This window comes from Vanellus vanellus, assembly GCF_965231255.1.
Source record: "Vanellus vanellus genome assembly, chromosome: 6".
NCBI lineage: Eukaryota > Metazoa > Chordata > Aves > Charadriiformes > Charadriidae > Vanellus > Vanellus vanellus.
Window position 1 is genome coordinate 29,879,223 of NC_138911.1, and position 17,576 is coordinate 29,896,798.

General features: G+C 39.1%; 1 protein-coding gene across 1 annotated transcript in view; it reads left to right on the forward strand.

The window, feature by feature from the left end:
• The window catches only part of MGA (MAX dimerization protein MGA), a 66,449-nt gene that overhangs the window by 43,304 nt on the left and 5,569 nt on the right, over positions 1-17,576 (forward strand). Inside the window, exons 17-24 of the mRNA XM_082484742.1 lie at positions 116-1,809; positions 9,707-9,831; positions 11,217-11,268; positions 12,952-13,137; positions 13,850-13,961; positions 15,525-15,749; positions 16,845-17,021; positions 17,423-17,575. Of these exons, the coding sequence (XP_082340868.1) occupies positions 116-1,809; positions 9,707-9,831; positions 11,217-11,268; positions 12,952-13,137; positions 13,850-13,961; positions 15,525-15,749; positions 16,845-17,021; positions 17,423-17,575 (2,724 nt within the window). The remainder of the gene's footprint in view (positions 1-115; positions 1,810-9,706; positions 9,832-11,216; positions 11,269-12,951; positions 13,138-13,849; positions 13,962-15,524; positions 15,750-16,844; positions 17,022-17,422; position 17,576) is intronic.

The window sequence follows — 17,576 nt, forward strand, 5'->3', positions numbered from 1 at the left end:
TTACAATGTGATCCTTGAGAATGCTGGCTACTTCTAGTACAGCATCAAATACTAAAATTAAAAGAAAAAAACCTATTTTGAGGAAGTATTACTTGATGTTTTGTTTTCCTCACAGGATCTGTTGTAGGAATCCGGTTGCCTGCACCTTCTAAGCCTGCTGAATCACCTGTGTCTCCCACTTCCTCTGTGTCTTCCACTTCTCCTGCCCCAAATTCAGCTGTACCAACCACGGTACCCAAGTTATCCCCTACATCTAACCTAGCCACTCAAGCATCTTCTCTTCTTCCTTCAGTAACAAGTTTTGTGTCACAGGCTGGCACTCTGACTCTGAGGATCTCTCCTCCTGCTGCTAGCAGCGTGACAAATCAAACAGCCTCCGAGTCTAAAATAACCTGCAGCTCAGGTGGTCTGCCAGCTACCACTGCTAATCTCATACCTTTACAATCCGGTAGTTTTGCTTTACTTCAGCTCCCAGGACAGAAGACTGTGCCAAACTCCATTCTTCACCATTTTGCATCTCTTCAGATGAAGAAGGATTACAGGAAAATATGCAAGAAAGAGTTGGATGCTGTTCAGCAGAAGGAGGATGGGAAGGCTTCACGCTCAGATGACATTGAAGTTACAGAGTCCGAGGTCACAGTGTCAGATGGGAAACAGGAAGAAAATGAGTTGTCAATTAACCAGTCAAATAATGTAGAAGAGTCAGTATCTGGCACAATCACACCTGAGAGAAATTCCACTACATTAGAGATGGTGGAGAAGGACTCAAAGGTGCTAGAGACTTCTTGTGATGATAGCTCTTCTTCTCAGCATGATGTTTCTGCAGATGTCATATCCTCTGACCATTCCTACATCAGTGAGAAGCCAAATGATGAGGAAGAAAAAGGGGCTTCTGAGGAGAAAGAGGATTCTGTCAGTTCTGAAACTGTAGTGGAGGCTGTTTCAGCTAACTCTGATGACCCACAAACAGTTTCAGATCAGTCTCTAGTTGCTCCTCTAGATAGTGCACATCCACAGAGTCTCAAGAATCAGGAGACTGCACAGTTAAAGAACCATGGGAAGGGACAAATAAAGGCTGAACAGGAAGAGAAACTAGTGAAAGAGCAGGAAGGAGATGCACAGACACAGATGAAGGAGGAGAACAAGGCAAGTTCTGGGCAGTCACAGAGTCAACAAGAGCAAGATACACAGCTGGAGAACAAGAAGGAACAGAGAGGGACTGAACTGTCTCAGAAGAAAAAAGAATGCCAAGGCCATGCTGTGCAGCCAGATATGGAAAGGAATGACTACAAGGGCTCTACAGAAGCAGAAAGCATAAGCGAAAAAAAAGGAAGTAAACCTGAAATCAGTTCTGCAGAAGAGCAGGATAATGTTTCAGGAGAAAAGCATACAGTCGATGCCGAGGAGGGTAAAGCAAACATAGCTGGGCAGGAAGGCAGTAACAACAAAGAGCAAGATGCTTTTGATTCTCAGGAAGAAATAAAAACAGGTCATGACATTGTAACACATGTCAACAGTTCTTGGAGCAAAATATCTAGCATTGTACCCGCTTTAGAAAATAAAAGTGAGGCGGATAACAAAGCTGATACATCTGAGAAAAGTGACTTCCTGACACCAGAGCAGGAGGCCAGGCATCACAAAAAGGGTTATATGGCCACTATTGATATAACTGCTGATGATATGGAAGAGGAAGAAGAGGAAGATGATGATGAGGATGAAGATGATGAAAAAACTGATGATTCTGCTGATGAGATGCTGGATGGTGCTTCTGACTTCCCAAGTGAAGAGGAAGTAGATGTTGAAAAAGTGGTAAGCGTTTAACTGTTTATGAAAAGATTTTTTTTTTTTTTTTTTTAATTGACCAACTAACATGTCAAAATCCATGGATTTGAACGACACAGTATGATATTTGTGTTCTGGACATCAATTCCTTTAGAAAGTCTAGATTGGAGTTCCAAGTGGAAACGTCTTTTATTTCTTCTTAGTTGCATGCATTTTTATAGGTAGTATGGTAGTGGCCTTTTAGAAATTGTCTGGTTTTCAGATAACAAGACTTATTGAGTGAGCTGTAATAGAACCATTGCATGCTGTCTTCCTCTAGTATTTACTCAAGCAAATTGGTTCCTTGTAATATGACTTGTGATCCTAAAATGTAGTAGCCAATCTAGTATTTCTGTTATTTTAAGCTCTTTCCTTCTACTTAATTTTTGTAGCCCTTAGTTAACATTTATTTCTGGACGGACTGTTTAAATCTCTCCTTAAATTCCTCCTGATATTTAGTAATACATTTAAGTAGTGTGTGAAAGCTGTCATTCCATATTCATTAAAAAACAAATTGCTCCAAAGTCACAGAATAAGGGTAAAACATTGTGGTTAGTGTAATTAAGATATATTTAGATTTTAAGGCTCATAGAATTTCCATCAAATTTCACCCCAAAAATAAAGGAAAAAATTCCCACATGTATCTCCTTGATGTACTTTTTATATATCAGTATGTGACTTAAGAAACAGTGCATTGTTACTTAACATTTATGAAGTCGTGGTTTTATGAGTCAGTCAAATGGACATAAGGTAGCTGTTTCTTGGGATGAGGTAAAAGTGGAAAAAGAAAGGTTAAACTAGGAGAATGGAAGAACAAAGAAATGAACAATGTGAGAGATTATGTTCGCGTCTCTGGGAGTTTGAAAGTACATAGTTCTTTCTTTTAGCCCTTTTGTGTTACTGTAGCCCTCTCACTTGAAACCAAAGCAGACTTCTTTTTCTGGACCATATCCAGAGTAACTCAATTAAGTCAGCAACTCTGACTTTTAGAGAATCTGTTTAGCTTCCAGAAAAATTGACTAGTCAGCTCGCTGTTCTTGGGCAAGATGGTAGCATCTCATCTGCATGAAGGTGAAGAAACTGAAAGCAGGTGAAATTTTTGGAAGTTCTTCCAAGCTGAAAACTGAGCTGTTGCTGTCTTGTCTTGAGTCAGATGGTGACAGTGTATCCTTCAATAACTTCAGCAGAGTTATGAACAAGTTTTGAGAACCCGGGTTAATTTGTGCCCGATGCCCAGTTAAACTTTCCAGAGAAGGTAGTCGTAGCAATCTGTTGGTAAGCCAACAGCTGTCTAGATCACAGAGTAGTCTGTTGTCAGGGTGATGTTTTGAAGATGGATTTTCTTTTGTCCTGCAAAAGGATGATGAAATGAAAAAATAATTATCAGGGCTTCTAAGAAGTGTTTGTTTTGGAAGAAACATACTATGCAGGTTTTGACTAATATGGTTTGGTAAGCCATATAAGGGTATACCTCTTCACCATGAGCTCACACAAACCTGAGTATGAGCTAGCTTTGGTTCTAGAGCAGTAACGCTGAGGAATGAGATCTCAGAGGACTGTAAAAACCTGTCTGGAATTTGGGTGAGCTCTTGGTTTGTTAGACTGCTGCCTTCAAGTTGAGTTAGCCTAATGGAGAATTCAGTTTTAAATCTAAATATCTAAATCTCTGTTGTTTTTCACTGGGATGTACTGTTTTATCAGCGTAGTGCTTATAAGACAGGCTGCACTGGTACTGTTTGTCGGATTTGATGAAGTCGGATCATATAAACAGAGTACTAGAGGGCATTTATCCGTTTCATTAAGCTAGTGGAAATATAGAAGCAAAGTGTACACGCGTGTCCACTAGTACTTTTATTTAGTGGAAATCCTAATGACATCTCTTCCACTGCTAGTTTGGAATGTGGAGTGGTTTCAGTTGTTAAGGAAGTAGCCATTAAAAAAAACCCAGAAAACTCCAGTGAGAGTCAGGATGATTGCTACTTATCTGTAGTAGTTACTACTGTTTCTTTTTTAGTACATTTCCCCACACTGGTTCTCATTGCAATAATGACTTCATTGTTCTTAATTTTGCATATCAATGGTCTTCAGATGGCCTTCTTAGCTTGTGCTAACTTTGTGTATTTGACTTAAGAGACTCTTGTAGACTCTTCCTCTACTCAACAAAAAGAGAGAAGCTTCCTGAGATTATATTGTTGCCCTTTGGCGTTTCCTACCCTGAATTACATCACGAGAAGCTTAGGAGGGTTAGTTATATGATTAAAACCTTCTGATAATATCTATATAATCAAACTAATCAGACCTGTTGTCTGAATAAATTCAAGTGCGATTGTCTGGGACATGATGTTAAACTCCTGATCTCCAAGGCATGATGACTGCACACAGAATTCCTGTTGAGAATGACTGCTTGGCCTGGGCTAAGTCACAGACTGTATCTGTGAATTGTTCACGTGAGTGCTTTTTGGCTTAAGCCAAAACCATGCCAGGGGTGGTTCTAGTATTTTAATGCTACAGATAGTCACGTGGTCCCGTTTAACTTACTAGTCTAAACATAGCTTCTGTGTCTGGTGAGTTATTTTATTTTAAATGTTGTTAAAACATGTTTTTCAGTTGTTCTTTTTCTGAGCTGAACATCAAAATGATAGGGAACTACTATGAATTATTATAACATTGTAAGTTTAATAAAATGCGCAAGTGACATATTTTGTGGATGAATTAAGTACTAACAATCTCTTGAATGTTCTGAGCTTTTAGTACAGACCATGTGTGAAACCTGCAGACATTGTAGCATAGAAGGCAGATCCAGAAATAAGGCATTTGCTTGGGTAAAGTCTAATGACATCCATTGTCATCTACCTTCCTTCTTTCTCAGCACTGTCACTGAGGGCCCTTTGCCATCAGGCAATTTGCTCTTCAGGAACCAGCAACAGGGGTGTAGGCTGCCAGGGACAGACAAATTAAAGAAGAGAGTGCTTAGAAACAGGTATTGACATGCAGAGAGGGAAAAGTGCTCACGTTTCTGTAGCAACTTTGGAACTTCTCTTCTTGTGTGGGATTGTTCCTCTTGCGTCTCCATTCCTTAAGGTATTTTACTCTTACAAGCTCAAAGGCATTTAGAAGTTTTGTAACTACAGGACTTGTGGAAGGACTGATGCTAGAAAGGTAGGACTTCCACAAGCATTTTAAGTTTTGCACCTTGACAAGAAGTCATGCTAGGCAACGAATAGTGTTCAGCCTATGACGGGCTGGCAGTACTTACATAGGAATAGCTGTTCTTATGGCAGAACTTCAGTGGACTTACTTCTGACCTTTTCATGATTGTGATATTTTTCCTGTTGTTAGGAAGTCAGAGGTAGAGAGGAAAGATTTACCATTCCGAAGCGGTTTTTCCTTTGTTCCTAGATGTAAGAATGAAAAAAGTAATGTTTTTTGTTTTACTTATATCCACATTCAGGATTTTTAAACTTAAAGATGTGAAATTCATGGTGGGCAGTGGAGAGTTTTTACTACTATTTTTTTCCGTGTCTTTCATGAAAAAAAATGCCACATCTCTGGTTTTGAACACTGTTTTTCTAGTACGATAGCATGTAGAAAGCTCCCATGAGAACAGCTCTAGCTGGGTAATTACTGTCAACCCTTTGGTTGGCCCAGCGTAACTTATTGTCGTGGTTTGAGCTGGAATGACTGACTGACTCAAATGCTTTACCATGATAGTGTTTCTACAGTAAACTAATTACCTGGGTTTGGTTCTCCCCCCCCCCCCCCCTCTGGATTGTAGCATCTCTTGAACTACCCTGCATGTCCCCCTTCCCTTCAGTGTAATGATGTCCAAATGCAGTTTAGACAGGGTAGTCTTGCCCACTGAAGAAAAACAATATGCATCTCTTGCACGTAGAGTCACAGCAATGATGCTGTATAAAATGGAAAAGCTAGAGGAAATATCAGGAGGCTTCCAGCATCAAGGAGGTTTTGGGGATGACCCAGGAGAGCAGGCAAGAATGAGAAGTGCCCTATGTATAATGAAATACAACTGCGTTATCATAAAATGTGACCTGCTAAAACTATGTAACCCTGTACCTCTCGCACGTGTAATATTTTCAACATAATGGCATGTATCTATTCAGTAATTCTGTCATTTAAATAATATCTTTCTTGGAATAATTTTTGTTCAGCCAGTTTTGTTTCTTTTTCCTCTGGCTTTATGATGCTTTTCCTTCTCTCGTCAGGCCCTGAGAAGGATTAAAAAAAGGCTGTGGAAGCAGCTATGCTACATGTTTACATCAGCTGTTATAGCTCAATGGAAGGTCTGCGTCTGGGGACATGGTGTAATTTTGATATTTTCCAACTTTTTCTTTTGCTTTCCCATCCCTCCACTCTTATCAGCTAGTAGACTTTAATCACACATTGAAGCTTATGTTCTTCTCAGCTGAGGAATTCTTGGAATTTCAGCACTCTGGCCCCTCTAGTACATCCTCCATTTCGCTCAGTGAACCCTGGCATAGCAATTAAGGACTTTTAGAGAATTCGGAAATCTTCAGTTGTGTTTTTGATTTTCCTACCTTTCTGTGATCTTGTGCAAGTGGGTCTGTCTCTGCTTTTCAATGGGGAAGCTACAGAATTGACTTAAAGACAACTTGGATGCATCTCTTGTCTTAAGAACCTAATGGCTTGGTAAAAAAATGCATCCAAAAAGTTGCTCCTGTTCATTAAAACTGGATCTTGACAAAGTATGTACCAAGTAAAGCAAGTGTGAGGAGGAGTTGTTTAAAAAAAGCTGGCTGTTTGCATAAGTGGTGTTCTCCAGGTGAGATTTTATATAGTACAACTTAAGTTTCTGTAAGCATATAGAGCCACTCAACAGATACGAAACAAAGCTGGGTACTGTTCACAAGCAGTGTTTGAAAGTTGTTGAAATACCTATGCTGAAAGGCAGCATAACCTTATCTCGGTCACAATTTCAGTCGCCCCTGCGTATATGTTCTGGATCTAGACTGCAAGCAGTATTTGCTTAGACCTCACCAAGGTCCCAGGGATGTGGTGTCTCCTGACTTCTGTTCTCCTGCTGTCTTGGGGAGCTGTGGTGGCATGTAGCTTCTGAGCAGCCTGTCAAGTTCAACATGATGCATTGCTTCCTTGGTAAAGACAGTTCATTTTCTCTGTGCTGCACCTGATCCCGGTGCTAATGAGTCTTGCTGTGTGGGAGAATATTTACAAGATGGAACAAATCTTTTATGGGCTTTCATGCACAGAGAGAAACAGCACTTTCTTAAGTTCCTGCCAGGGCCAGTACCATACTTTCAAAGTCAGATTGAGAATTTGTTTTACGTCCATGCTGCTCTTTATACTGATAACGAGAACTGTCATGGCATAATGCAGATTTATAGCCGCTCTGAAGGAAAGCTGCAAGAAACCCCAGGAGTTAGTAGTAGTAGGATAATTTATTTATCTCCTTACTAAAGACAGAACTCTCCAGAGATCAGAGCTGCTTTTCTGGGCAGAGAAGAGTGGTGTCTTTAAAGTCAGCACATGTTAAAAATATCTTTGAAAGAATGGGTGAGATTGTTCTCTAAGGCTAGTACTTTCTCATCTAAGGTCACTCTCCTTACTCTTCTTTTTCAAAAGATGTGACTTTTTACAAGCATAGACATAGTAGGTAACATGGGAGTGTGCACAGCAACTTGTAGAAGTAACGATGCTTTTCTGTTCAGATCTAGAAGCTATAGCTAATAATCTGAGCATCACTTTTCTTTGTTTCAGCAGTAATATCTCGATACTTCATAGTACAGGAAGAGGTGTCAGCTTCTCTGCAAGTGAGTAGTTTAGCAGTTTATACCTCTTTCTACACAGAATCTATGCTACCAACAATTTGTAGGACCCCTCATGACATGAATGGAAGGTGATGGAAGACTCGGGAATATTTGAGAGTGGTTTAACAGGGGGAGGATGCTGCATGGTTTCATTTTTCTTAAAAGACTGGAAGATTCTACAGGCAGTATTGCATACGTGTGTGTGTCTGTAGGCGCTAAAATATATGTACTATACACACATACTTTTTTATATGTATGCTCTTTTCTGTAAATATATGTGCACGTACACTCACTATATACTTTGGTAAAGGCCACATTGCTACGTTGCTATACTTTAAAAAGGTTATATCCCCACTGTAGCCTTTAGTAAAGGAGGGCAAACTTGCTTAATTTTTCATACAGATTCTGTTTTCACTTTTCTGTAGCCTCAATCATACATCCATGGGAGATGATGTATTACACAAGGTTTAAAAAATACCGATAGTTTTTTCTGACACCATGATGAGAGTGGTCGCTCCGTGGTGTCATTAACTAAGGTGGCAATTTTTATGTTGTTCTTTAAAATTTAGATGGCCCTGCTGAAAGTTGTGGGTTTCGGGGTTGTGCTTTTCTTCTTTTTTGGGTTTAGAGAAGGTTGTCTTTAGTCAGTATGAAGAAGCCAAATACTGTGTCAAACATTAGGTTATTAGAGATCGCGCTTCTCTGTCAAAAAGGAAATAATCAGCTAAGATTTACTGTCAGGATATAAATTGAGTCCCTTTAAACTAACTTAGCTGCAAATTTCACAGGTGTAAATTTCATGACTGATTGGAAATGTGCATCCTTAACCACTTGTTAGTGATGCTTGTGTGGTAATTTAGGCTGCTTTTGTTTGTTTTTGTTATAGTGCTATATGTAGCCTAATCTGTGGTCAGCTGAGTAAGTGAACACTTTCTCTTTTCTAATTGGAATTTATTAAAACAGCAGTGTGAGTTGCAGATAACTTTAAATAATCAGTACCATGAAAAACATTTATTCGGGGCCACTTCTGATCTGGTATTGCACATTGCCCTTTTTTTCCTGTTCTGCACTTAGTGTTTTCTGTGGTTAACTGTTTACATCAATTTCAGGTAAGTATGCAGTTCAGAGAAGAAGGAAATTGCAGCTCCTCAAAAAGAAAGAAAAGAAGGACAAAGAGAAAGAATTAAAGACAAGAGAAGAATAGGACAAGGACAAGATTGGGTTAGTTCAGGGAACAGGGTGAAATAGAGTACAGAGTAGAAGTATAATCACATTTTCTTACTTGAGGAGAAAGAGTTCTGCATTCTGTAAGCAGACCAGAGATTATATTATAAAAAAACTTCAATAAAAACTCTAATACAAAAATGTGCTTCAATAAGGTTTGTTTGGGGGGAGCAGGGAATCACCTGATACTACAAATGGCCACAAGATTGATATTAACGCTTGTAGTTGCTACAGCACTGCCACTCTCTTCACAGATGGTAGCAAGTTTTCTTGGCCAGGCAAGCATGGAGTAAGAGTGCTTTTCAGAATATCATAAATATTTAAAATAGTTATTGGGCAGCGTTTTGGAAAGAGCCAAAATCACAGTCTTCATCATGTAAGCAGTTTACTGTATGACCCAAAGAAGCCTGGTTGTATGTTCTGACTGTTGCTATCTCAGGTGTGAGAGACCCTTACCAAGGTGATAACTACCTCAACTTATGTCAAAAAAATGTTAGTTAGCAAGAGTCTGCAGTAGTAGGTTGTAAAGGCAGTTTAATCTTTGAAAATGGAGGCAGGAAGGCTCTGCCCTGTGAAAGCTTTTTATCTCACCCATAGTAAAAGCATAAATGACAGAGATGGGTTTTGCCCTTACCCGAATTCATTTTGCGGAGTTGCTAGTGGGAAGACTTCCTCGAGGTGACAGTTAAGACAGCCACCTGCTTAGCACTGTTTATTGGCCAGTGCAGCTGGAGATGTTGATTCTTTAATGGTTTTAATGTTGTTATGTAATCTGAGACTGAAGTGAAACTGTTTTGGCCTGAGCTCTATTGCTAAGTAGATACTCATTTTAAAAAACAAAACAAAAACTGTTCCAGGATGCGTGTGAATACAGTGAGGATGACGAGCAGGTGGACATTGAGACCGTGGAGGAGCTTTCAGAGAAGATTAACATTGCCCGTCTGAAGGCCACAGCTGCTAATATCCGACCTTCCAAACAGAAGTAAGCATCCTTGGAGAGCATTACAGTTTTCTATTTTATTGATGAGCTGGCATTGAACGAACCCATTAAACACCAGGTTTAATGTGATGGTAAGATAAAGCAAGGCTTGTGTCAGGTCTTCCTGAGCACTGGTGCTTCCCAGTGTTCGTGAGGACGGGGCTGTTAGAACTAAGAGTAGATTTGAGGTGTCTTAGCCTTCTCCCCCCCTCCCCCAAATTAATGTATTCATGACGATGTGTATCTGGTAATGCAAAATTATGAGTGAATCGCCTCCCTTCCTGCAAACTGAATATGAGCAGGGTCATCTTGGTTTTAAATGTGATTTTGGAAGCTTTGTTTATTCTTGCTGGTGGACTTGTTATTTTTAGGCAGGAGCAGTTGTTGACTTAATCCCTGATTCTGTAAATGAAAGCTTTGTCTTTGGGACCATTGCCCCAGTGAAGAAAGTATTTTCTTATTTACATATAGTCTGCCATGGTTGGATAGCTTGGCTTTTTTGTTGTTGTTGTTCTGTTTTTGTTTGTTGTTTGTTTTTGTTAATGTTGCTGCTCTTGCATTTATAATGACAAAATGCAAAGTAAAAACATGGCTTGCTTGGGATATGTAAAGATGGTCATGGCTATTTCTCAGTTGCACCAAATAAGAGAATGGGGAATGTCACATCCTTAGTTCTTTTAGTTTGAAGATATTTTTTTTTTTTTTGTAGAAACTTTGAAAAATCTGTTTGGTGATATTATATATCTCCCAGGTAGTTAGATTTTTTTTTTTTTTTCCTTAAAAGGAAAAAAAAAATCCTTATCCTTAGATGGTGACTTTGCTATAAAATGTGAAGATCTTTCAGTGAGAGAGAAAAAACAGATGTCATGTTTTGTAAAAAAAATAATTCTTTCAAATGTGTATCGTTCTCTGTTTTCTTGAAGGTTCTGAGATATGAGGAAGCTGTTATTATATATTAGGATAGTAATAAATGTGAGGATTTTGGATCGTTGTTCTTGGTGGGGGAGGGATTGTTCTGCCATCTGTACTGAATCTGTGTTTTTTTAAAAAAGAACCAAAACGTAATTACAAAAAAATATTTTCTGCAGCTAACAGTCACAGGCTGAATTTATTCTCGTTGGCATATAGTGAAATACTTTTGTCTTTTGCACTATAGGATAATTTTACAGCTTTGAGAACAGCTGATTTTTTTCCAGGATGATGGCATTGGAGATAAGTGTTCACTTTCTTGAGAAAGGTCAATGGTATCCTGCTTTCATGTAGTTATACAAGGAAGGGTTAATTTAAAGGGATAAAAATGAGCAATTCTAGGCTATTGGAATGTAGTTAATGAGGATAGAGTGCATGAGATGAGTAGTGTTGGGAAAAACTTTTTACCTTTCTTCCAGATACCATGCTCGTAATTCTTCGGATGAAAAATTATCAGAAAAACCTACGAAGGTATATGTTTGCTCTCCTCTTTCCTTTTGGTATCACACCTCCATTTTAAAAGATAAACTTTCATCTCAAGTGCAACTCTTAACGCGATTTATCTACCTTCCATATATTTATGATTAAATGCAAGAAACCAAATGTGTATATGGGGGGAAGGGGCTCAGTCCAAATGTCATTAAAGAGATGTTACTGGCATCAGTGGGTTTCAGCTTTATGTATGGGAGGAATATCTGCCTTTATTTAGTATGTTTGCTTAGGTTTTGTGTTCTTGGCATAAATAATTTTTACAGCACACATAACATAATTAACAACTGAGAAATGTTTTTATGTGTTGAAGACGACAGTATGTAGGATTATATAGGCACAGTACGGGGTGAACGATGTCTGAAAACAGTAGTTTAAATAGTATGTATTTAGACAAGTTAAAGATAACACAGAATCCTTTCAAACCAAAACTCATTGCAATCCTTCTGAAGCTTATGCTGTATTTTAGGGCAGCTTTGAAGCCAGTTTTGCTAACTGTCCGTGACAACTATCTGTGGTGTACTTATATCAGGTCTAGAGCTACCTGGTGGGATGGGGCTTTGAGGTGGGCTGTGAGCCTGGTGTATGCTTTGTATGTTAGTGCAGACTGGTATGTATGCTTTTGCCTGAAATGGAGATGGGTTCCAGGATGCTCTGCCTGCCTCACCTTCTCCATGTATTCTTCTCTCTGCCCTTGAAGCTACAACATGAGGCCCGTCCTTGAAAGGAACCTAATGCCCAAAGCAAGAGCAGATGCAGTTGCAGGCTTACTGTGCTCAGTCTGCCTATGAGAGCAACATGGATGTCAAGAGCCAGGTTTCAGGAGACAGCCTTCAGATTCCTCCTAAGGCCAGCAGGCTCAGAAATAGTATCACTGGACCTGGGGGGTCTTTCCACTGATTCGCTGGGGTTTGGAGCAGGCCTAAAATGATGTAAAAAGTGTGTTAATGCTACGTTTTAAGTATTACCGCACCATGAAATAAATAGCATAATTGTACAAAACCTGTAAAAGTAATGATGAAATAAAAAAAAAACTTCAAATCTGTAGAGATTAGTAATTATGCTTATTGCCACTCAACCTTTTTGGAAAGCAAATTCAAAATCAGCCTGTCTTTAACACTTGGTTTCTTGGTAGATGTCTGGGTGATAAGTTCCAATGCCATCTTTCACATTTTTACCTACAAAGTCTCTTAGCCCCAACCATGGGTATGTACTCGTGAAACAGAATAGAAATCAAACTAGTTTAACTTCAGGGAAAAATTCAAGTGTCCTATATTTGATGTGATCGTTTCATTCATTAGTAGACTTTTTTTACAAGCAAATAACAAAAAATTTTGCTCAAACATGTGATTTTGCTGTAATCCTGTGGTTTATCTGAGTAGTCTTACATCGCAAAAAATGAAAGCTTATGCATAGAAGGGATCACTCGTGATCTTTTTGTTTAGGGTTGATGTGATTATGGTGGTCGTTTATTGTTGGTCAGCATTTCATGCTTATTGTGTGTGCTTCTGACACTGAACTTTCATGAAGATGTAATAGCAGAATAATACAACGTGAAACCTTCAGGTCTCTGTAGAAACCGTGTAAATCAGGCATGCCTTTGAACGTTGTTTGCCACTACATTTCCGTTTTTATTTAAACTGGTCAATGTGGTTACTTCTCCAGCAGAAACCTCAATTCTGGAAGAGAAAGCTGAAGACAGAGGCAGAAGCTTTCGCTCATTACCGCCAGACACACACAGCAAATGAACGCCGGCGCCGTAATGAAATGAGAGATCTCTTTGAAAAATTGAAGAGAACTCTGGGGTTACACAACCTTCCCAAGGTCTCCAAATGCTACATTCTCAAGCAAGTAGGTATTTTGAAGTTTAAGTGAGGAGGAGAATCATTTAATCTGCATGGAGTAATTAAGCTATTATGAACTCTTTGAGTGAATCCCAGTGATACTGTGAATAGAAAACTGTCACCTTTACAGGACTCTCTAGAAGAAAACAATATCTGAAAGAATCTGGATTCCTAAAAGCTTAATCTTAGTGACACAGGTGCATGTTTTCAGATTAGCTCTCTCCTTGTTGTATTCTTTGTGAATTTAAGCATGGAAGGTTATGTCTTAATTCCTTAGTGGTTTACTTTGTACATCGGGCAATTTTGAAATACATTGAAGACTTACTTTTTTAATGCAGGAGAAGATAGCGTTTCATTAAGTATTATGCTGACATTAAAAACTAAATTGTAAAGATGTAAATGATAGGAAACAAAACATAAGTTGTAGCTATATAATTATGCTTATCAGCTGTACCTTGAAATTGTGGGATAAAAGCTGGGGTTTTTTTCTTTAAAATAGCTGAACTTCAGAGGAAGGATGAACAAAGTGTTAATCACTTTTCAGCTTGCATTTAGGGAAAGCTAGCATTACGTGGAACTTCACATGCTTTCTCTGAATCCTAGTTTTTCAAGATGATGAAAATGTCAAAAAAAATTTTGTAAAGGTTTCTGCAAAGGAAAATTACATTATTGTTTTGTGTATCATTGCTTTATAAATCCGTTTCCTTACGCTTTTCTAGGCCTATGAAGAAATCCAAGGATTGACTGATCAGGCAGATAAACTAATTGGACAGAAGAACTTACTGAGACGCAAACAGGATGGTTTGATTCGTAAAGTATCCACGCTTTCAGGTGAGACTGGTTTTGGTTACAAACTAGCTGGAATAATGAAAGAAAAGACTTTTTTAAGTGTGGGAGCGAGTGGAGTAATCCTCTGTGGAGCCGGGTGAGTCATTAGTTCACATAAAATTTAGACTCTTGACGCCGAACAAAGACTTGCTAAGCTCTGACTCAGTGATACACTCATCATGCTGATAAGAACTGCTTTTATTTTTCTTTATGCCTAAAGGAAGTGTAGAATGATCTCCGTGCTGCAAGCCACAGGCTTGGGTTCCTGTGCATTGGGTATGCTTTGGGGGGGGTGGGGGGGGGAGTCACTTCATTCTGTCATTGGTCTTTTCCTCAAAACGGCTTCTCTGCTCAGTGCTTCGCAAGTATACACAGCTGTCCTTGATCCGTACCAAAACCTCTGACTCCTTTGGTCAACTTTGCAAATAACTATCCTTGTACTGCTTTTCTGAGAACTAGCGCTAGTAGTGTCTAGAATAAGGCAGCTGTGTCCATAGAACAAAATTGCAGTATGTTCTGAGCTGCTACTCATCTAGGCATTTCAAGACCAAACCATGTCATACTTATTGTGTCTTTCTGTATCATTGGGAGGTGTAGGAAAGCTGTGACACGTGCTCAGCCAGTGCCAAAATGTGTGTGAAGAAACAAAACATTGAAATTATTCTTGTAATCTTCTTACTGTCTGAGAATAGAAACAGGACGCTACCTGTAAAGTAGAAGTTAAAGATACTTAAATCTTGTGTATTTATGTGAATCAGCTCATGTATATTTGAGGTACTTGGTAAAAAAAAAAACCAACAACAAACCAAAAAAAAAAAACCAAAACAAACAAAACCAACCCAAAACTTAGTGTTTTAGTGAACCCTCGTCTTAATCCAGAAATGTATCATAGGCCTCTTGGCCAAGTAACTTCAGAAAGTAGTTTTCTTTTGCATTCCTAGTGAAGTACCTCAAAATTGATGAGGAAAGAATCCTCTTTCAGGAGAGTTAGTTAAATATAGACTTAATTAAAGATAGACCATGATATTAGAACAAATAGTAATCAGGAATTCGATCATATTAAATTGTGTGCATCTGCAGAAAACAGATTATTTATAAAATCTTTGGGTTTGTTCACTGTTACAATTTTCACGTCAATGGTAAACTGTGAGTCTAAATATTGTTTGAATAACAGGGTCCATTAGTCCAAGGAATTTCATACTGTGTAAAGGTAGTCATACATTTATCATTAGGAGGGATGTGAGGTTTTTTCACAGCTTTGGGTATTTTCAAATGGTACTTCTTCACCAAGAGCTAGTGCTTGTCCAAGCTGATTTCTGCTCATCAAAGTGGCAGATAAATTCTAAAGCATACGGATGTTTCTGAAGGAAAAAAAATATCTTGGAATAAATAGGTAATTACTTCCCTCTGTTTTTAAGTTTGCTATTTACTTTGTGGGGGTGGTGGTTATCTATTGTATCCTAGTTGAATGGTGTCAACTTAAAAGATTTTTAGTTCTGTCTTCAGCTCTTTAGTTTTGGAAAGCGAATTTGAAGATAGGTTGACTCTCTGATAATTTTTCTGTAGGGAAGACAGAAGAGGTTGTCCTGAAGAAGCTAGAATATATTTATGCCAAACAAAAAGCACAAAAAAAGAAGAAACAAGCTGAGCCAGAGGAATCTGTTGTAACCTCAACTGCTAGCACACAGCAAGAAGGATCTTCTGCTCCTTCCAGAGAGCTGGCCCAAATGGCTATGACAAATAGAAGAGGCAAGCCATTGATACTCACCAGAAAAGGAGGCCGGGCCACAGGTGGGCTAAAAGCGATGCACGTTTCGCATAAAGGGGAGACAGACATTGAAGCAGCACCCCATGGGAGGGCAAAATGCTAGCCTGCTTGTGCAGGAAACTTCTTTCTTGAAGCAGAATTGAGTATAGGACCACAAAGCATCCATCCAATAGGTGTGGAAACCATTTATTTTTGGTAAGGATGAAACTACTGAGGCTTCTACTGAGGTCTTCAAATGAACGTGACTTTAGAGTTTCAGAAGGCTGGGCAGTAAATTCCTATTTAGTTGCCCTTTGGTCTCATGGAGTTTCACTGCAATCCTGCAGTAATTTCTGAGAGTCAGAGGTGCTGCTTTTTCTGATGGCTCAAAACCTGAAGTTCAACCCCCAGAATACTGGAGTTGCTAGAATAGATTCAGTTTTTAAAACATCCCTCCCCAAGCAAGGTAGCTCTCAAGGTAGTGGAAGACTTGCTCTTGAATTAAATGACAGAATTGTCAGACACTTGAGAATTTTTTTGGAGCTAAGAACTTGTGGAGAAGTATTCGGTGTTAATGGAGACTTCTGCACCCTAAATGTAGGAAGGAACGAAAGAATGGCAGAAGTCCAAACTTTCATGGTACTACCACTGTAGTACTCGGTAAGGATCTTGTGATGTTTCTTTTTTTGGTAATAATAAACAGACCTGACTTGAAGTGATCTTGGACTTTTATAAACAACCAGTCATTCTGGTTTCCCAAGCCTCCTTTTTGTCCAGTCCTGGGGAAGTTTGACATCAGAATTTGAATGTGGTGAGAGAACTTCCTTTCTTTGTTTGGACTGAATGAGTCCCCTTTGTAATTTCAGCAAGACCGCTCTGATACTTGATCAGGATGCCACTCTAGAGAATTAGGATTATGTTACACTGCATGAAGAGATAGGACAGCCTGTCTCTAGCTGGATAGGTGAGGTTCCTGGAGCTTCCGTAGTTTTTGTAACAGCTTTCTAACCTAGTGGTTGTAAACCTTCTAGCTGGAGTTCCTTCCACAACTGTACTTAACACTGGATTGCAGGATATCATTTGCCATCAAGGGTGCTGTGCCAGAACAAATCACTGATTTATGTATTTCTCTTTTACAGAGGACACCTCATCCCCTCTTACACTAACTGCTGCAAGCCTAGTGATGACTCCACAGGGGCAGGTGCTTACGCTGAAGAGCCCGCTGGTACCAGGGCAGGTAGCAGCTCTTCCTTCCACACTATTGCAAGCTGAATTAAAGCCTCGAGCTGTCGGTACTACCATGACAGCGCAGCCAGGTATGACCATGTGAGAACACGTTAATGAAAGTCAGTATAACACTGTTCATAGATGTGCATAGACATTTAAAAAGTAACATGTTATTTAATTTTTTTTGCAACCTAACTGACTGAGGTAGAACCTGACTCAGATAAGAAATTTGATATAATTGACTTAAACTATCAATTTATCAACAGGTAAGTAAAATCTGTTAAATTTTTGCTATTCCCAAATTAGGGAAACATAGGGAAGATTTCTTAATCATGTAACCAATCTATATTTCTATTTTTTACCACTTTGATATAGTATTACAGTGTAAAGCCTTGCTTAGAAGTGCAAGGCTCTTATTTTCCAGGCTTGACTGAGTATCTGAAAGGCTCTTGTTTCCTATTCGCCACCCCCTTCTGTTTTTTTGGATAAGGTATTGCTTCTGTGATGATTCAGCTGCCAGGATCAACAGTTCCTGTCCAAGTAAAAGGAATCCTTACTAACTCGACCATTCCCATTACACTGTCAACTGTTGCTGGAAACCCAGTGCCCTCAACAGTAGTATCAGCTACAGAGCCCCATTCAGG